At 39.9% G+C, this 17,376-nt stretch overlaps 1 protein-coding gene across 1 annotated transcript in view; it reads left to right on the top strand.

The window, feature by feature from the left end:
- The first annotated feature begins 4,775 nt into the window (after window positions 1-4,775).
- Window positions 4,776-17,376, top strand: part of WDR1 (WD repeat domain 1) — a 19,342-nt gene continuing 6,741 nt past the window's right edge. The window contains exons 1-8 of the mRNA XM_015862693.2: window positions 4,776-4,960; window positions 5,180-5,301; window positions 9,017-9,107; window positions 12,618-12,765; window positions 14,101-14,281; window positions 16,033-16,110; window positions 16,686-16,766; window positions 16,882-17,115. Coding sequence (XP_015718179.1) covers window positions 4,945-4,960; window positions 5,180-5,301; window positions 9,017-9,107; window positions 12,618-12,765; window positions 14,101-14,281; window positions 16,033-16,110; window positions 16,686-16,766; window positions 16,882-17,115 — 951 coding nt within the window. The 5' untranslated portion in view covers window positions 4,776-4,944. The remainder of the gene's footprint in view (window positions 4,961-5,179; window positions 5,302-9,016; window positions 9,108-12,617; window positions 12,766-14,100; window positions 14,282-16,032; window positions 16,111-16,685; window positions 16,767-16,881; window positions 17,116-17,376) is intronic.

Consider the following 17,376-nt stretch of genomic DNA (forward strand, 5'->3'; position numbering starts at 1 on the left):
AATGTAATGGATTTTTGTCACCAGTATACTTTCATGTCTCTCTCCTTGCTGATAACAGTACCATAACCAAATGTTAGAACTCCTCTTGTTAGATTAAATCAAAGAGAAACTTTTAGAAATGAGTGTGTTCTGTTTGGCACTGTAGCTCACTAAATACAGTGTATAATACATCTCTGGGAAGAATAAAAGCTTGCCTTTTTTGGAAGCCATATGTTTCTTTTGTTGTTGAGAGTAATACAGGTGCAGCTTCTCCCATGGCAGTAAGCATGGAAACATTGCTGACACTGGAATATTGGCAGCATAGCAGTCGTTATAATAGACGTATAATGTGATCCATTACATGAAAACTTTTCCATGATCCCAGTGAAGATCTTTTTTTTACACCAGTTAACCTAATTAGGAAGAGAAAGGAGTTTTAACTACTCAACAGTTAAGGCAACTGTAAAATGCCTCATTTAATTTGGTTTCGGGCTGTTGTGAAATACGGTGATACAAATATATAAGGTTTCCCAAGTCTTCATTACAAAAGATAGTTATCTGTTTCAGTCTGTACAATTTTAATTGCATAAAATAAAGCAATCCATAATCTATGCCAAGTTTCAAGCACCAGTTAAATCTTTAAGCTCAAAGACATAAAATCTCTGCGATACATTCAAGTAATATTATACACGGAAGAATTTACACGTACTTTCAGCTGGTTTATACTTCATGTCTCACATCAGGAAAGCAATTGGTTTTCTTCTTTAAGGCAATCACAAACGGTTTTCTAGTGTATATCTCATTTTATGTGTTATCTTTGTAAGTCATGGAATTCAGCTAAGCCATCTGACTCAAAGTTAGCCTGTGGCTGAGAATTATATGGGTCAATTATACAATACTCCTTCTATCACTTCCAAATCATTCACCTCTTAATTTCAATGACTGTCCTCTTAAAAGGGTGAAAAGGATCTAATTGCCTCCCTATGGACCACTTAGAAATGCAGACCCCTCTGAAATTCACTTCTTCTTTCTTTTATTTTATTCACTCCTGTGTGCTGTATTCCTGTGCAGTTTAATTTGATTGTGTACCAAAACACCTTCTTTGCCAGAGTTGATGATTATTTTGCCATCTCTTCAGATTATTTCTGATAAATTTCCTGGTTGTCCAACACAGAATGCTATATTACTAATGAAAACATAGATTACAGTGACACAACAGGGATGGTTGTTACTTTGTTGTTGTTGTTTCTTTCCCCCTGGATTTTTCCATACTCTTTTCTTTTTCTTTATACAGTTGAGGATATTAGAAATACATGTTTGTAAGTGTTACTGAACTCTGCCTCACAACGTTTATTGTTGTTGAGCATATTCACCAGAATACAGCATAATAAGGTCATATCCTTGTATTACTAACAGTTCCAGCTAAAGCTGCATTGATTCAAATGTACAGGAGGTTGTAGCCTCAGGAGAATGACAACCAACAGTAGTAAGTTAACAACCTGCATTTCAGAGCATCAGAGGTTAACAGTATATATGGAGAAGAGGCCATTCCACAGAGGTCTCACAGCCTAAAGTGTTGTACTCTTCTAATTTTTATTGTCTTTTTTCCAGGCTTTTGCAGTTCTTCCATCTTGCAGATTGTAAGGGGAGGGATTCTACAACCATTTTTCTACTTGTGACAATGCCAGCTGGAGCACATGAAGAGCACAAGTGGTTGCTCTTGCAATTGCTTTATGACAGTCAAAATTTCTCTTGGATTTTATTTTGGCTCTTTGACAATACTAAGAGCCAGTTACGGAGAAAAATAACCAAGGATTAGTTCTGCCACAGCTGAAGCTAATCTAAGCCTATATTGCTTGTTTCACAACCTTCCCATCACACATCCCCAGTCCTTTGTAGAATCTCCTAAGCTCATTTAACAGTACTGTGAAATAGGCCAGTATTTGTTTAACCAAAAACTAACCCGGCAAAAAATTGACTTGGTTTGGCCTTCTTCAAGTCTCCAATCCAGGAACAGAAAACCACAAGTATCAAAACAGATGACGAGGGGATAAGGTACAGCCCTGCAGGGAAACTATAGGGATTTTATCTCCACAGAGGTCAGCAAAACCAAATTTTATCCCAAGTCTTAGGGACATTCTGACAAGATAAATTCAAAGCATTATATTCTTTTAGCACTCGGTGTATTTCAGAGTATCATGGTTAGATAATACTCCTCACAATCTGTCTCTTTCCATTGACTCTGTGATTAGCATTCTGTCATTGACTCACAGCAATCTTGAATAAACATTCACTATTTCTTAGGGTACAAAACAGAATATCTATTTGGTTGGTACTTGTAATAAATATTTTCTATATGAAGCACTGACTCACTGTCACCTGGCATTCTATATTCTTGTTATAATAACAAGTATGATACCTAACATTAATTCCCATTTAAACTTTGTGTTTATTTATCTGAGTGTCTGCGAGTGTCAGGAAATAGGAAAAAAAGCCCAGTCGTATCCTCGGGGGATAAAAGAACCAAACAAAACAAACAAAGAAGAAAACCCACCCAAAACAACCACAGCACAGAAAGAAGTATTTTATTTAACATTTCTTTTAGAAAAGTTGATGGCTACTCAGCACCAGACAGAACTTGTGCATAATTGCAATGCTATGCTAAGTGGTGTGGAAATACCAAAAGACTGTGAAATACTTTCTAAGGAGCTGTTAGCGTGTGCCTGAGGCTATGCTGCTGAGCTGCAAATTCAAGGGGCGTGTTTTCATCAGTATTCAAGTCGTATTTGTCAGTGAGCAACGAGAACGATAAATAATGCCAAAAAAATCTGAAAAGTTGCTATGTATTTTAGAAACGTGTTGTGTTGAGAAATACAATGGCGTGCTCTCTGGTATTTCCATTAATTTCTGAGGGAATGGTCTGAAGTCCAGCCTTAGGTCCGCATATAATCCTCATGCAGGGCTGTCATTTATGCACACCTTAATGCTGGTCCAGAGCCTCAAGCATAACATTAGTATTCAACTCTAAAAACGTGAATAACATCCTTGATATCACGTGCACAATGGAAAACGTCTACATGCCGGGAGAACAGAGGCTGCATCCTTCTGGAACATAAATATATCATTATGTACCTTACAATCCACTGCACGTATCTACGAGCAACTAAGCAAACAGTAACATTCAAGCATTTTCAAAGCAAACCAACATGATGTCCACATCGCCACTACGTAATTAAAGCTATACAGATTAAAAACATATTAGCAGATGGCATGTTTATACTCTTGAAAAAAATGCATAGCGAAACCTGGCTTTCCAAAACACTCAGGAAGGTCTCAATACGTGCCAAGCTGAAAGCCAGGGGTGGCAGACAGCTCTGGAAGATGTAGTTTGGTTAAGTGAAGCAGTTAGCACGAGCTACCCACCCTTCTGCCAAAGACCACCATCTCCCCAGCTATGAGGATGCAAACTGACATTGGCAGATTCCCACATTCAACAGAATAGCCAAATGACAGCTGGGAGCAGTAACTTCTGTAAGTATTCCAAATAAATCTGCTACTAAACACAAGTCGACCATAATTCTCCAAGAGGCCGAGCACTTGTAGTTTGAGCTGAATGGAAGTCTTATATTAAAATCTCTATACATCTGTGCTGAAACGCCAATTCTGTCTGCTTCCCAGAATGTAAAGCTTTATTCCTTTCTATTCTTTTTTACCCCATTCTCCTTGCTCCCAAAGGAAAATCCCACAGTGCTCCCTGTGCCTTTGTTATGCTTCAGTAAGCCAAAAATACACAAAGAATGTTCCATTGCTAATATTATATATCGTATTCACATGCTGTGTTAAACATTGTCATACCCAATGTTTCACATGCTGTGTTAAACACTGTCATCCTCATCTGTTCTGATGCTGAGAAAGACTTCCAGTTTGTAAGACAACCAAGCAGTACCTGGAGCTGCACAGATAAAATAGCATAAAACAGTGGGAAAACACTTGAGATACTATCAATTATAGCATAACCACAAAAGGGTTTGTAGGGTTTTTAGAGTTAGGATTCTGGTTAGGCTGCAGTTGGACCTGATGATCTTCAAGGTCTTTTCCAACCCGGGTAATTCTATGATTCTAAATGTAAAGGGATGAAGTTCAGATTGATCCTCAGCACAAACTGACTGCAGGCAGGAAGGGGCTGCTTACACCTCCTCAAGCAGAACTCAAGAACAAGGAGACCTATTGCAGGAGGTAACTACTACTGTCTCCATCACTGCCAGCATAGGGGCTTCCAAAGCAAACTGAAGGCTGACACCTCCAACAACGGCTCTCACTGGGACACGTACCCCACTGGATGCAGCCAGCAGCCCATGCAGCACATAAGGACAAGAGGTGAAGGCTTTAAGCTGTACTATGGGAGGTTCAGGTTGGACATGTGGAGGTTTCTCCTCAGGAAGGCTGGGCAGGCTCACAGCTCACAGCTCACAGCTCACCTGCCCGTCCCCATCGCTACCGCGGCTTCACGGCCGCTCGTGCGCATGTGTGGCAGCACGGGAAGAATCCTCACATGCGCAGACGTTCCGGCGGCACCCACCTCGGGGCCGGCCTGAGCCGCCGTGTAGTGCTCGCTGTGCTCATCGCTGCGGCTCTTCTGCAGCTCCCTGCCGGGGCGGGGCCGGCTCCTGCGGCCGCCTCAGCACACACAGCCTCATACACGCAGCCCTGCCGGGCCCGGCTGAGCCGACGGCATTTCCGGGGGTGGGAGCGGCGTGTGGGGCTGGCGGGGAGCGGCGCGGCGCGAGCAGAGTTGACTATATATGGTCAAAGGCAGGGGAGAGCGGCGGGCCGCGCGGGCGCTTCCTGCTTCGTGCCGCTGGGCGCCGCGGGGCTGAGGCGGTCGGCGGGGAGCAGAGCGCAGCGGCGGTCGTGTGCCCTCCCGCGTCCGCTTCGGCAGCGCCGCAGCGAGAGCTCGGGACGAGGATGCCGTACGAGATCAGTAAGCGCTGCAAGAGCTGGAAGGGAGAAGGGTGGGGAGGGCTGGCTGGGGATCCGGCTGCGGCCTCGCTGCGGGGCGGCGGCCGCCGCTCGCTGACAGCAACAAGTGACCGCGCCGCTGGGAGGCGGCTGGGAGCTGTAGGGACTATCAAACGCCTTTTTTATTTTTCCATTTCTTTTCCCTCTTGTTTATTTCTCTTTTTTTTCTCTCTCCCCGTAGAAAAAGTGTTCGCTAGCCTCCCGCAGGTTGAGCGAGGCGTGTCCAAAATCATCGGAGGAGATCCTAAAGGCAACAATTTTCTCTATACCAACGGGAAATGCGTCGTCATCCGAAATATCGATGTAATGTATCCCGATGTCTTTATTTTTGTGTCTCTTTGCGTACCCCTCGCGTCTCCCCATGTTCCCCTCCAGGCAGGGAGCCGCGCTGGAGGTCACGGCGCTGCTCTCAGCGGGGGGATAGGAAGGGAAGGTGAGTGACTCAGGCAGAAGAATCCCTCAGGGTTTAGCAGGGAAACATGCAGTTCTCGCCCTCTCTTTACATGGAGTGTGAGGAGGAGAGGCTGATAGTTCTGCCTGGCCTTGTGCGTTTTTCCGAAATAGGACCGTCAGGAGTTGGGGGATGTGTTTTGCTTAATAAATGGAGACTTCCTTATTTGTTGCATTGGGCCTTTGGCTTGTAGGAGCAGCATGCAAATACTTGCAAATTCCCGAGTCCTCAGCTACTTTCCCTAGTATTCCAGGAATCACAGCAGTTGTCAGGCACTTAATTCTGTGCTAAGTGCCAGCACGCCTTGCTTTCAGCCCTGGTCATAGGGGGCTTATCTCATTCATTCAACTTTGGAACCCCCACATAATGCTTTCATAGTGGTGTTGGTGCATTTATTTTGTTTTAATCATTGGTGGTAACCAGATAAATGTTAGATGAGTTCCTTAAATAATACCTCTCCAAAGATGGCATCCGATCAAGAAGTATGAAGGAAGCATAACAAGCTTTTATTCAGCTTTTGGTTCTAAAGAGTTTTTGCTTGATCCACATAAATGATAATCTGTGGAAAAATTTAACTCTCCCCAGGATTTCCTTCCTTACTGTAAATCTGACTGTGGTGCGGTAGTGCTGCAGTGGGGCAGGTCCCACTTAGGAATGTTCAGGTCTCCATCACAACTATGCGTTTGTTTCTGGTTGCTTTTCCTTCTGCAAACTGAGTTTTTGAGCTGTTTTCCTGATTAATCTCATCGCTCTCTATTTGGATATTTGCTATTATTTCGTAACACAGAAATACTACTAAACATTTCTTTGCAAACATCTTGTTTGGGATCTGTTTAAGTGTGCTTGCTGAAAAACAAGACCAAGTTTGCACTCAACATTATCCTTTAATAATAGTGTTTCGCTCTTGGTGTCAGGGGAAGTTCAGTTTTCTGAAACCAGAAGCCTCACTTAAGCATGATGCAATGAGAGAAGAGAAAAGCCACTCTGCTTAATATTACAGTTTTTGCCGAGTTATGGGCTGTGGCCACCTCCCTTGTGCTGTGATTAGTGCTCATCTGACTTTCTTCTGGGGGTTAAACTGGTAGAAAATAACTTTATCGGCTCACTGAAGATTTGATCAGTGCAAATGTTGGTCCCAGCGTGGGCCTGAATATAGAGCATGTGGCAAAGTCTGAGCACAGAAGTGAGGTGGGACTTTGGTATTTCCAATTTAGGTTGTTTAAACTCTCAAGGGAAGTTGAGAATGAAAGTCATAAACCTTTCAGTTTTATGGTGTTACTTATCCTGGTATGTAAATTTACCTGAGCCAGCGAGGGGCAAGTTTCTGCTACTGTTAATAATTGACAGGTAACATTCTTCAAACTGCAGAATGTATTGTACAGCAATGACACAAAAAGCAAGCAAAACCAATGCTGTGCCTTTTGTATTGGGGAGTGTTGCAGCTTGTAACCTAATTTGGAAATGTGGCCACTGCTAGTCGAGAGCTGTGTCTTCTCTGAGAACTGTGGAAGCCTATATAATAGTTTGTGACAACCAGATAAAACTCTGAGAAGTCAATGTGTAATCCCTCCATGATCAGCTCTCCAATGGGACAGTTGTGCTCTAATTAAAAAGAAAAACCAGGTCATTAAGATGCACTGAACACACTCCTCTAAATCAAGAGCTAATCAGTAGTGATGAATATAGCCTTCAGGGTTAGTGTTTGAGCACAAGCTAAAGAGTTTCTTTAACAAGAAAGTCTTGGAATGCTGCTGCTCTGTGAGACTGGTGATATTTGTGAGGTTTCATACTTAATAAATATTTTATATCCTCTTCATGGTTTCAAGCCTACTTTGAAGCTTGGAACTTAAACTTCTCACTTTCATACATGGGTCTGATTTCAGCACTGAAAATAAGTTGCTCTCTTTTCTTATTGAATCTGATCATTGGTACTGCATCTGCTAACAATCTTATCCTAAAATCTCTTCAGAATTGAAGCTTTTTGCTTTAGGTTTGAAAGATTCGCAAGTTAAATTACTTCTGCCTGTAAAGGCAGCTTTCTTATCAAATAAACAGGATTTAAATAATTATCTGGCATCCTGGATCTGTTTACTATATTTTATATTTGGAAGACTGTTTTTTGCTACTCACTTCAGAGTAGTCAGTCTGTGAATCCAGTGTTTCATGCACTTTGCTTCCTGGGGATCGCTGCTGTAAAACAGCAGCCATTGTATATGCTGTTATTAGCCATGAGGCTTTTTGAGCTCCTTGAACTTGTTGATGGTGCAGTATAACACAGAGAAAAGTCTTGCTTAGATAAAATGCAGTAGTACACAAAATGGAGAGCGATGTGCGGATACAGGCAGTTGTGACTTAAGTAGGGCTCTAATGTGGTCAAGCAGTGTAAAAGCAGTAATGGAGAAGCTGCTTCTTGCATGAGTAAGCTATATTTTGCCTCCTGAGATGTAACACTATTGCAACAGAAAGAACTCCTGCAAGCAAGAGAATGTCTGCTTTCTAGCTCAGAGCAGGTGCTTTGGTTTCCCCTGATTGGTCAGCTAAATCATGCCATAACATCAGATTCTCTTCTGGTTTGGTTGGATAAATCTGTTTTAATCACAGCAACTGAAATGCTCTTTTGCTTTAGCTGTAGGAATAAGGTTTCTGGAGCTGAAAGATACCTGATAACTGCTTGGAAAATTATTCTAAGGAATAGTTAATTATTTTGTGGCACGAGCGGTGTATTTGGAAGATGTGCAGAATGGCTTTTTTGTTTAAGAAATGAATTTCAGAGCAGGTATTGGAGGAATTTTGTCTTGATGCTGCCATTTTATTTTTAATTTTTTTCTATGTACTCATGTAACTGAAACATTGAGTCAATTTTATTATCCAGCTCAAAGCATCTGAAGACATTTAATGCTGGAGAGAGAAAAATCACAATGGAATGGCTGTGCATTTCAGAATCCTAGTGTAGATGTTGATAGTAGGGATGACTTTACTAGCCTAGTAGCTTCTAAAGCAGCCTTCAGTTGCCAAGGATGAGTAAGTCTGCCCAACTCATTGGTTACTGAGTAATCTTAGGTATGTAGCGATGAGTAGTAGCCATGCGATTTGGTTAACCATATGCTTAACTTTCATACTCACTATAGTAGAGCTTCTGGTTGTGTTTTCCAAAGCGCAGCTTGTGTTTAGTTGTCTACCTAGATAACTGCCTTACCTGTTTAAGCTTATTTAAAAACATTAAAAAAAAACCTCCAGTGGCTTGGAGTGCTTGGTCTATTACTTTGGAGAGTATTCTACTTCATTAGGTACTGAAGAGAGGAAGAAGTTATAGCTAATGTTGGCTGTCAGAGGAAATACTTTATTATGGCAGTCATTGGAAATTAGTGTGTTGTTTTACATAGGCAGCTCTGCCCTGCGGTTTTCTTCTCACTTGTAGACAGTATCTTGATTTAAAGGACAAATTGAATTGTGTAAGAGAAGATGCACAGGGATGATGAATTTTATCATGGAATGTCTGATATTACTGTGTGTAAACCAGAAAATACTATGTAGTAACTGTTTTTTTTTTTCCTTCCTTCAAACTAGAATCCTGCAATTGCTGACATCTATACTGAGCACGCCCATCAGGTTGTAGTTGCCAAGTATGCTCCCAGTGGATTCTACATAGCATCTGGAGGTAAATTGTCAGTATATGTGCTGGACAGACTATATGGACAGAGCTGTTGATGTGCTTCACACTGAACTTAATGAACTGCTCTATGTAATCTTCAAAGTTTCATATGGACTGTATGTAGCCAGTGTGATGTGGTTCATTGAAACTGAGTGAGGAAGGAAGGACTTCTGTAGGAATTAATTAAAACTTTCTAGAGCAGTAAGATAAGTGACATGCTTGGCCTTTTTAAAATAGAGGTGTTTTTTCTGATTTAAATACCAAAGACAACCTTACAAACATAAAATGTCTAGTGTTAAAGACAGGGAAGAAAGCTTGATATAATGAATGATGTTTGTGCACACAGCAGAATGAAAAGTTAATTCTGAAATACAGAGTTACTGTTTTTTGTTGTTGTTAACAAGCTTTGATACTTTAAGGATGGGGGAGTGATTCTAGAAGAGTATTCTCCTTTCCTTTCCCTCCCCCTTTCTTCCTGACAGAACTTGGCAAGACTTGGCATCATTTTTCTTACAGTTGTAACATGAACTAAAAAAGACTTTCACTGGTAGGTTAGCAGGGAAAGAGGCTGATTCTCAGTTTCTGTATAATATAGTACGTGAATCAGTATCTGAGAATGGGTAGCATGAATTTCCTGGATTTACAGCAGGAGTAGTTGCAGTTCTTGACAAATTGCAAAATCTAAACAAATCCATGTTAATAGCAGCTTTCTTCGAAAAATTGATCCCTTTCTGAACTGTTACACAGTTGAAGAATATTAAGGAACGTGTAGTAGTATATTTATTAAAGAATTGCCTTCCATTCATGTATTCTTCAAATCTGCTTGCTTCTGTCAATTAGAAGAAACACTTGAAAAGCAAGTGATGGTCCACAATACCTTACAGATTTCTGCTCTTAGGTAACGCATGAGTTACTGTTGCTGAAAACAAAATGTTCTGAGTATGTCTCCCCATAGGGAGTCCTGACTCATGTAGTGGTCGGTAGTAAAGAAATTTCTCTTGGCAGCAGAAGAGGGAAAACATTTTCTGAATGTGTAAAATATCTCAGTTCTTCCTTGGTTTCTTGCCTATCTGAAAGCTGTGTTAGAGTACATCTCTTTTGCATACTGAGGAAGCTTTGAGAGCTCTCTTAGGATAGCCTTACGATTTATTTTATGTTAATTGTTTTTTCTCCTCGTCTGAAAGGAGCCAAAGCCAGTGTTTTCTTGGCTCAGTCTTGTGTGTCGACTGTATGTCAAACAGCCTATCTCCTTAAAGTCCAGCCTGCATTCTGTACTGTACTGTTGGTGCTTTAGATTTGTGCCATACTCGATGTCTATTTGATTCTTGTGGCGTTGTAGACTTTTGGTTGCCAGTAAAAGAACAGTTAAAAGATACCTAGCTTAGTTCAAGAAGATGTCTGTCATTAGTGATTAGCATTAGGAAGCTCCTTGCTTCCAGGGAAGTGCTCAGTTGGCTTTTTTTTTTCCATTTGCCTATCTTAACTCCAGTATATAAGCTTAGGCTGCAATATTTCTTTTTAAAACTGTCCTCCATATATCAATTATAAATAGTTTGGTATTGCTGAGCATGGATTCTGAAGATAGTATCAGGCTCTTTAAGCTGTTTCTAAGTATAACGTGTAAGATTCATTTCTCTAGAAATTTACATCAGCCATGCAGTCTGCATTAATACTTCATGTGCCTGATGAGACAGACTTCTGGCAATGTGCTTTGTGGGTTTTATGGTAATTTCTCCTCTGTTTCAGTCATAACAGAGATGTAGTAGTGGGGAATACCTCGAATTTAAAGCTGTATGTATCTTTTCTGTTAATGGAGCAATCAGGTTTTGAAGTCTGAATTTAAAGAGAACAATTTACTGTAGTAGAATCTAAAATAAAGCATTCTGAATCTGTCCTCTTAGCATAAATGAAGATGAACCCACGGTCAGGTACCAGACACAGGGATGCTGTATGTTTAATCACAGAATGACCTGGGTTGGAAGGGACCTCAAGAATCATGAAGCTCCAACCCCCCTGCCTGGCAGGGCCACCAAACTTCCATGTTTACTAGATCAGGTTGTGCAGGGCCCCATCCAACCTGGCCTTGAACACATCCAGGGATGGGGCATCTACAGTGTCCCTGGGCAGCCTGTCCCAGGACCTCACCACTCTAAAAGAAGAGACTGGACTGTAATGATGTACTGATAAATGGTGAGCAGAATTCAGAGGAGCAATGCTGTGGTGAAAGATGTGCCTTTAGCACATAATTTATTTTTAAATAGTGGCCTTTATGAGGGGTTCTTTACACACAAGATCGGCTGTGTGGGTTTTGTTGCAAATACAGTGGCGCACCATAGCAATTGCTCTTGAACAGAAGTGAGCTCAAGGATACTTACAGGATATAAGGATCAAGGAAGCTTTTGTTACATTATCTTAAAGTGTTAGTCTGTGTTTGCTTCTTGTATCATTAGCACTTTTTGATACTCTGTTGGATTCCTTTGTAGTAGTCTATATGCTGCATGTGGATACCTGCACATTTAAGTATGTACGTGCTTTTGTATTGAATTCATGCAAATGAATATGTGTGAATAAGTTTTATTAGCATAGACTTCTTTGTACCTTGTATTTACATGCAAAGCAGGTTTACTTTAAAGGTTCAAGGTGCAAAATATGAATTACAGAATCTTAGAATCCTTAGAGTTGAAAGGGACCTCTGAGGGCCATCTAGTACAACTCCCCTGCAATGAACAGGGACACCACAGAGATCAGGTTGCCCAGGGCCTTAACTAGTCTCACCTTGAAAGCCCCCAGGGATGGGGCATCAACCACATGCATCACTAGGCAACCTGCTCCAGAGCCTCACAACCCTCAATGTAAGAGATTTTTTTTCTGTATATCTAATCTAAATCTACCCTCCCTGAACTTGAAGCCGTTTCCCCTTGTTCTATCACCACAGACCCTGCTAAAGTCCCCTTCTTTCCTATAGCTTCCCTTTAGATACTGCAAGGCTGTTTTCAGGTCACCTCTCAGCCATCTCCAGGCTCAAAAGCTCGCCACTATCTCAGCCTGTCCTTGTCTTGAAATTCATAATTACCCCTTCTAAATCAGCCACTGTCCACCAGATTGCTTTCTTATTGTATGTGGCCTACATCCCAATGAAGTATGGCTGAGCTGTCCTGTAGTTGGTAAAGTATTTATTTTTTATTCTAATTTTTTATAGTAACAGGCACTTAATGTGCAGATTCTTACTCTCTCTTGCTGTGTGACTTTTTTGTGTGTTCTTAAAAGATCGTTCCTTGTTGTATTTATTGCTGTATATTTTGAACATTAATATCTGTTCAAAAGCATAATTCGGTGGGACAGACATGGTCTTCAGTGTTCCTAAATCAAGCTGTTTGTAATGATTACAATAGGGTAAGGTTGATCCTTAGTACAAATGTTCAGTTTAGCTGAAAATTTGTGTCCTGTGAGGTTGCTGAGTTGTGTGACTGTGTCATGCTGGAACAACAGTACTTACATTCTACTTTATTATGGCAGATGTCTCTGGAAAGCTGAGAATCTGGGATACTACACAGAAGGAACACCTTCTAAAGTATGAGTATCAGCCATTTGCTGGAAAAATAAAGGACCTTGCCTGGACTGAAGATAGCAAAAGAATTGCTGTGGTTGGAGAAGGAAGGGAAAAGTGAGTAGTTCTTCTGTTTGTGCCTTTGTGTATTTATTTCTATATATCTGTATATAAATAGTGATAAGCGTTAACCTTTTATGACAGCAAAGAAAGCTCTTTGTAGACAGCTTTTATTTCCTTGAGGGAGGGAAACCATGACTTTCCCCATTCAAGATATCCTGTTCTACAGCAAAATTCTTTATGCAGCATTTAACAGCTGTAGAATACTTGGAAAATACAGTTCTTTTACAATCACCCAGTTTAAAATTGTGTGGGCATTGCTTGTTTTGATGATGATTTTTTAAGTTATCTGTTCAACATGACTCTTGAGGGATTTCTTTGTGTAATTTAGATCGAGTAGGAAGGGAAAGCCATAGGATTTCTCCCTCTTTCACTCCTCTCAAATTGAAGATAAGGTTGAATAAGAGTGACAAATAAAAATGTGTTAGAATTGGCTCCCTCACCAGCATTCCTATATTTTAAGTAGTATTATGCTAATTAAAAGAAAATTGCAACACGCTTGTCCTTGGCTGATTAAACGAGGTGTCTATTACCAGGACAGAGTTTGTGACAGACAAATTTGTGTGTCTTCTTTATAGACTGGCAGATCTAAAAAGCAGTTCTCAGACCCCCTGATACTGTTGCACTTAAAGTATAGTGGGGTCCTGTTTCCCTCACCTCCTATGCCATTTCTTAGCTGTCATGTACTGCATCCTGATACTAGGGAGAAATTCATTGTCTCAGTCCCTCCATCCATTCCACCTGGCCATTGGTGGATACATTTGCTTTTCTGCTTGAAGAAGCTGGACTGTTTCATATTAGAAATATATACTTCCAATCTAGAATCTTAAGTGATTTTACAGAACCCATTTTTAGTAGATATGCTTTAGTAGGTTAATGCCTCTGTAGTGATTGTACTGTTTTTTAAGTAATTTTAAATAAAAAATGGCAAAAAAAAATTTGATTAAAATTCCTTATACCTTTAAATAGTTCTGTAAAAGTGGTGGTACACAATCTAGACTAAATAATCAGAAAACTGATCCAGTGTTATCCTAGCTCTGTTTTCTGTGTAGCAACTTGATAGTTGGAAAAGCTGTGTGCTGTCTTTTACAAACCAACAAATTCACTGAAGAATATCTTCTGATTCTCTGTTCTGGATCAACCAGTGTAATCTCATGAAGATTAGGTTCCATCTCCAGCAAGATCTCAAATTTCCTTCTGGGAACTAGAGTGTACTTGCATGAGATTAATGAGATGACCTAATTTCTTTTGAGCACACTTAAATCTGCTCTTTGTAGATGGTCAAAGCGTTAATCTACATGTAACTTTTATGAATTATGTTTCTTTGTCTAGATTTGGAGCAGTATTCCTGTGGGATAGTGGTTCTTCTGTTGGTGAAATCACTGGGCACAACAAAGTGATCAACAGCGTGGACATAAAACAAACAAGACCTTATCGTCTAGCAACTGGCAGTGATGACAACTGTGCTGCTTTCTTTGAGGGACCTCCGTTCAAGTTCAAATTTACACTAAGTGTGAGTTTAAGCTTAGTTGCAGCTTTGTTAAGCTATCCACCAAGTTGACTGAAAGCTTTCCAACAAGATTGCAGTCTGAACTGTTAAAACAAGTTCTCAATTTCCTCTTTTAAGCCATAGCTGGTGTCAAGTCTCTGTCTTGAGCCCATGTTTAAGTTATAACTGAAGTCTTGATTCAAGCTGACAAAACTAAAATAAATAATTGTTTCAGGTTTTCTTCTTAACTGCTTCATGTGAATTTTAGCATTATGTTCTCTTTTGTAACATAAGTAACAGATGTTTTCATCAGCTTTAGTGATGTTTGCTGAGCTCTGCTGCTTGTTGTAGATGCAAGTAGTGTTTATGAATACTCTCCAAGGTATTATTTGTGAATTGTGGTAGTGTGAATGGAATGTTAAAATCTCTTTAAGATTGCATGAATCTGGAATCCTGATACAGCTTTGAAATGGTGGGGGAGGTGGTTTAAAATATAACTGATGTCTACAATAAGAATTGGATATATGATTTCTGTGGTCAGTTTTCTGTTCCTTCTTATTTTCTGTTTTTCTTTTTTAATTAATTGAGATGTAAGTAAATGAAACCAAGCCTGGGACTACCACACTTAAGAAATCCATCACTGTTTGAGGCCAAAAGCAACTTCTGTTTCTATGGCTTTTTCTGATGAACCTCAAAAAAACCTAAACAAAAAAAACCTCAACCTGTTGCAAAGATGCTGGATTTAATTGGACTATAAAAATTCAAAATGTTTAGTAGTTTTTTTTCTTTTTAGAGACTACTGTAGTTGGGCTTTTAATTTGGTGAGTATATGCCTTTAGTAAACTTGGTGTATTGACTTCAGTAAGAATTCCAGTTCTAGAAAAGGAATTGTTTTGAGCTCTACAATCCAATGAAGTGATGCAGTTGCCTAATTTATTTCTGAACCTAAACTGATACTTACATTTTGCTAAGCTAGTTCTTTTGGAACTGTGAAGTCTGAATCGCTTACCAATGCTGCTCTAACTGGTATGTGATGTAGCTTTCCTTTTAAAGTGATATTTGAGTTGCAGTATGGGGTTCAAGTTCAGGCTGCTAGGTGGTTCAGATTAGAGAGTGAGTTATCAGGAAAAAAAAATAATCTATATTTAATCAAAGAAAGTAGGTTAGAACCTGCCTTTTGTAGTACTAAAAATAGTCTCCCAAATCTCTGTATGGGAGCTTTGGCCTGATTGTGGTGCTTTCCTTTTTAACATGTGCTTTCTAGTTAACATCATTTGGATAGTCTCCTATTTGTAAATAGTCTATTTGTGGAACATACATCAGTCTTGCCTGGTTACTTCACAGAACTAGCATGACTGTGGTCTCCTAGAATTGGAGTTGATAATTTATTCTTCATTGCTGTTGGCTTGCTTTAGATTTTTTTTTTCTGGTTGTAAATAGGAAGCGTTTCATTTCTTGCTTCCTGTTTCTGAAACCTACTTGCACAATGAGGCGAATCAGAATCTACAGAATGTTTCAGAAGAACTGACTAACTGGAGGAAATGAATCCTGTTATTTCATCTAGGTGGAGGGTTTAATCGTTTTTGGTTTTGGGTTTGTTTTCTTTTCGTATCTAGTCCTGATATGGTGGTACTCATTCACCAGGTTTTGTGCTTAACTACATCAGTACCAATCCCACAGTTTCTTCCCTTGACCAAGAAGAACTTTGTTGTTACTGGATTATTGTGTATATAAATAGATCTGTTCTTTTGTGCTGATGGTTGTCTTTTCTGCAGGACCATACACGGTTTGTGAACTGTGTGAGATTTTCTCCTGATGGGAACAGATTTGCTACAGCTAGTGCAGATGGCCAGGTAAAAAAAAAACACTCTGATTTTTCTCTGTTCTGTCTCCCTAACTATTGCTTCTTATAGATGATTTTGGTAGGTATGTATCAGGCTTTTGCAATATGTATGTTCTTGTTATGGTCCTCTCTGAAATAATGAACTCACAGATAGCATCCCAACTCCATGTGGACTCCCTGCTGGTAAGAACAGGTTTAGCAACATATGCCATAGGGAGCTCCTCCTATACAGCAGAATTTCCATGTAAACACACTCCCATGACTACAATGTTAAGCAGCTGCCATCACATCGGGAGTAAAAAGTGTTATGCTTCTCACAGTTTCAAATGTCAGGATCCAACATAAACGGTGGCTTACTGTGCTTACTTAGAATCATCACTTTGCTTGTTTAGTATTTTTTTTAAATGCAGGAATACCTGTAAGCTGATAAAACAACATATTTTTTTGAATAGACACAAGCATACTTTGTAGCAAAAGAATACGTGCAATTTGAGTAACAATGCTTTAGTTCTCAGTATGTTTTTTTCCTGATGCTGCTTTTCCTTTAAGTGATTTGTTTGTGTGCTTTTGTGCGCTCTTTTTAAGATTTTTATCTATGATGGGAAGACTGGGGAGAAAGTATGTGCTCTTGGCGGAGGCAAAGCTCATGATGGAGGTATTTATGCTGTAAGTATCGCCTCATTAGTACAAATGATCCATGGTATTGCATTACAAAGTTCATGGGCTGTGAAGTCTTGCAATAATAAATGAACTTACTATGTTGTGGCATTTGTTTTTACAGATTAGTTGGAGCCCTGATAGCAGCCAATTGCTTTCTGCTTCTGGAGATAAAACTGCTAAAATTTGGGATGTTGGTGCTAATTCTGTTGTCAGTACTTTCAATATGGGATCAAATGTGTTGGATCAGCAGCTGGGTTGCTTGTGGCAGAAAGACCATTTACTGTCTCTTTCTCTCTCTGGCTATATTAATTATTTGGACAAAAACAATCCAGATAAACCTTTACGTGTCATAAAGGTAAGTGAAACTTATATTGTTGCACTGGAATTTCCATAATAAATGACTTGGCAGAGTTGTCTGGATGGATTGGTAACTGCTGAAAGATGGCTTTGTTAAATTAGTGTTGCCGAACAGGCAATTTACATGCAACTTACTGCAAGTTGCATAAATCAAAAAGTTAACATTGCATGCAGTCATACTGTACAAATACTGCCCAATTTTTTGTTTCAATTAAGGTTATTGTATTTGTTTTGCAGTAGTTTTTAGCATTCTTTGGAT

Source organism: Coturnix japonica, chromosome 4 (assembly GCF_001577835.2).
Source record: "Coturnix japonica isolate 7356 chromosome 4, Coturnix japonica 2.1, whole genome shotgun sequence".
In the NCBI taxonomy this organism is placed as follows: Eukaryota; Metazoa; Chordata; class Aves; order Galliformes; family Phasianidae; genus Coturnix; species Coturnix japonica.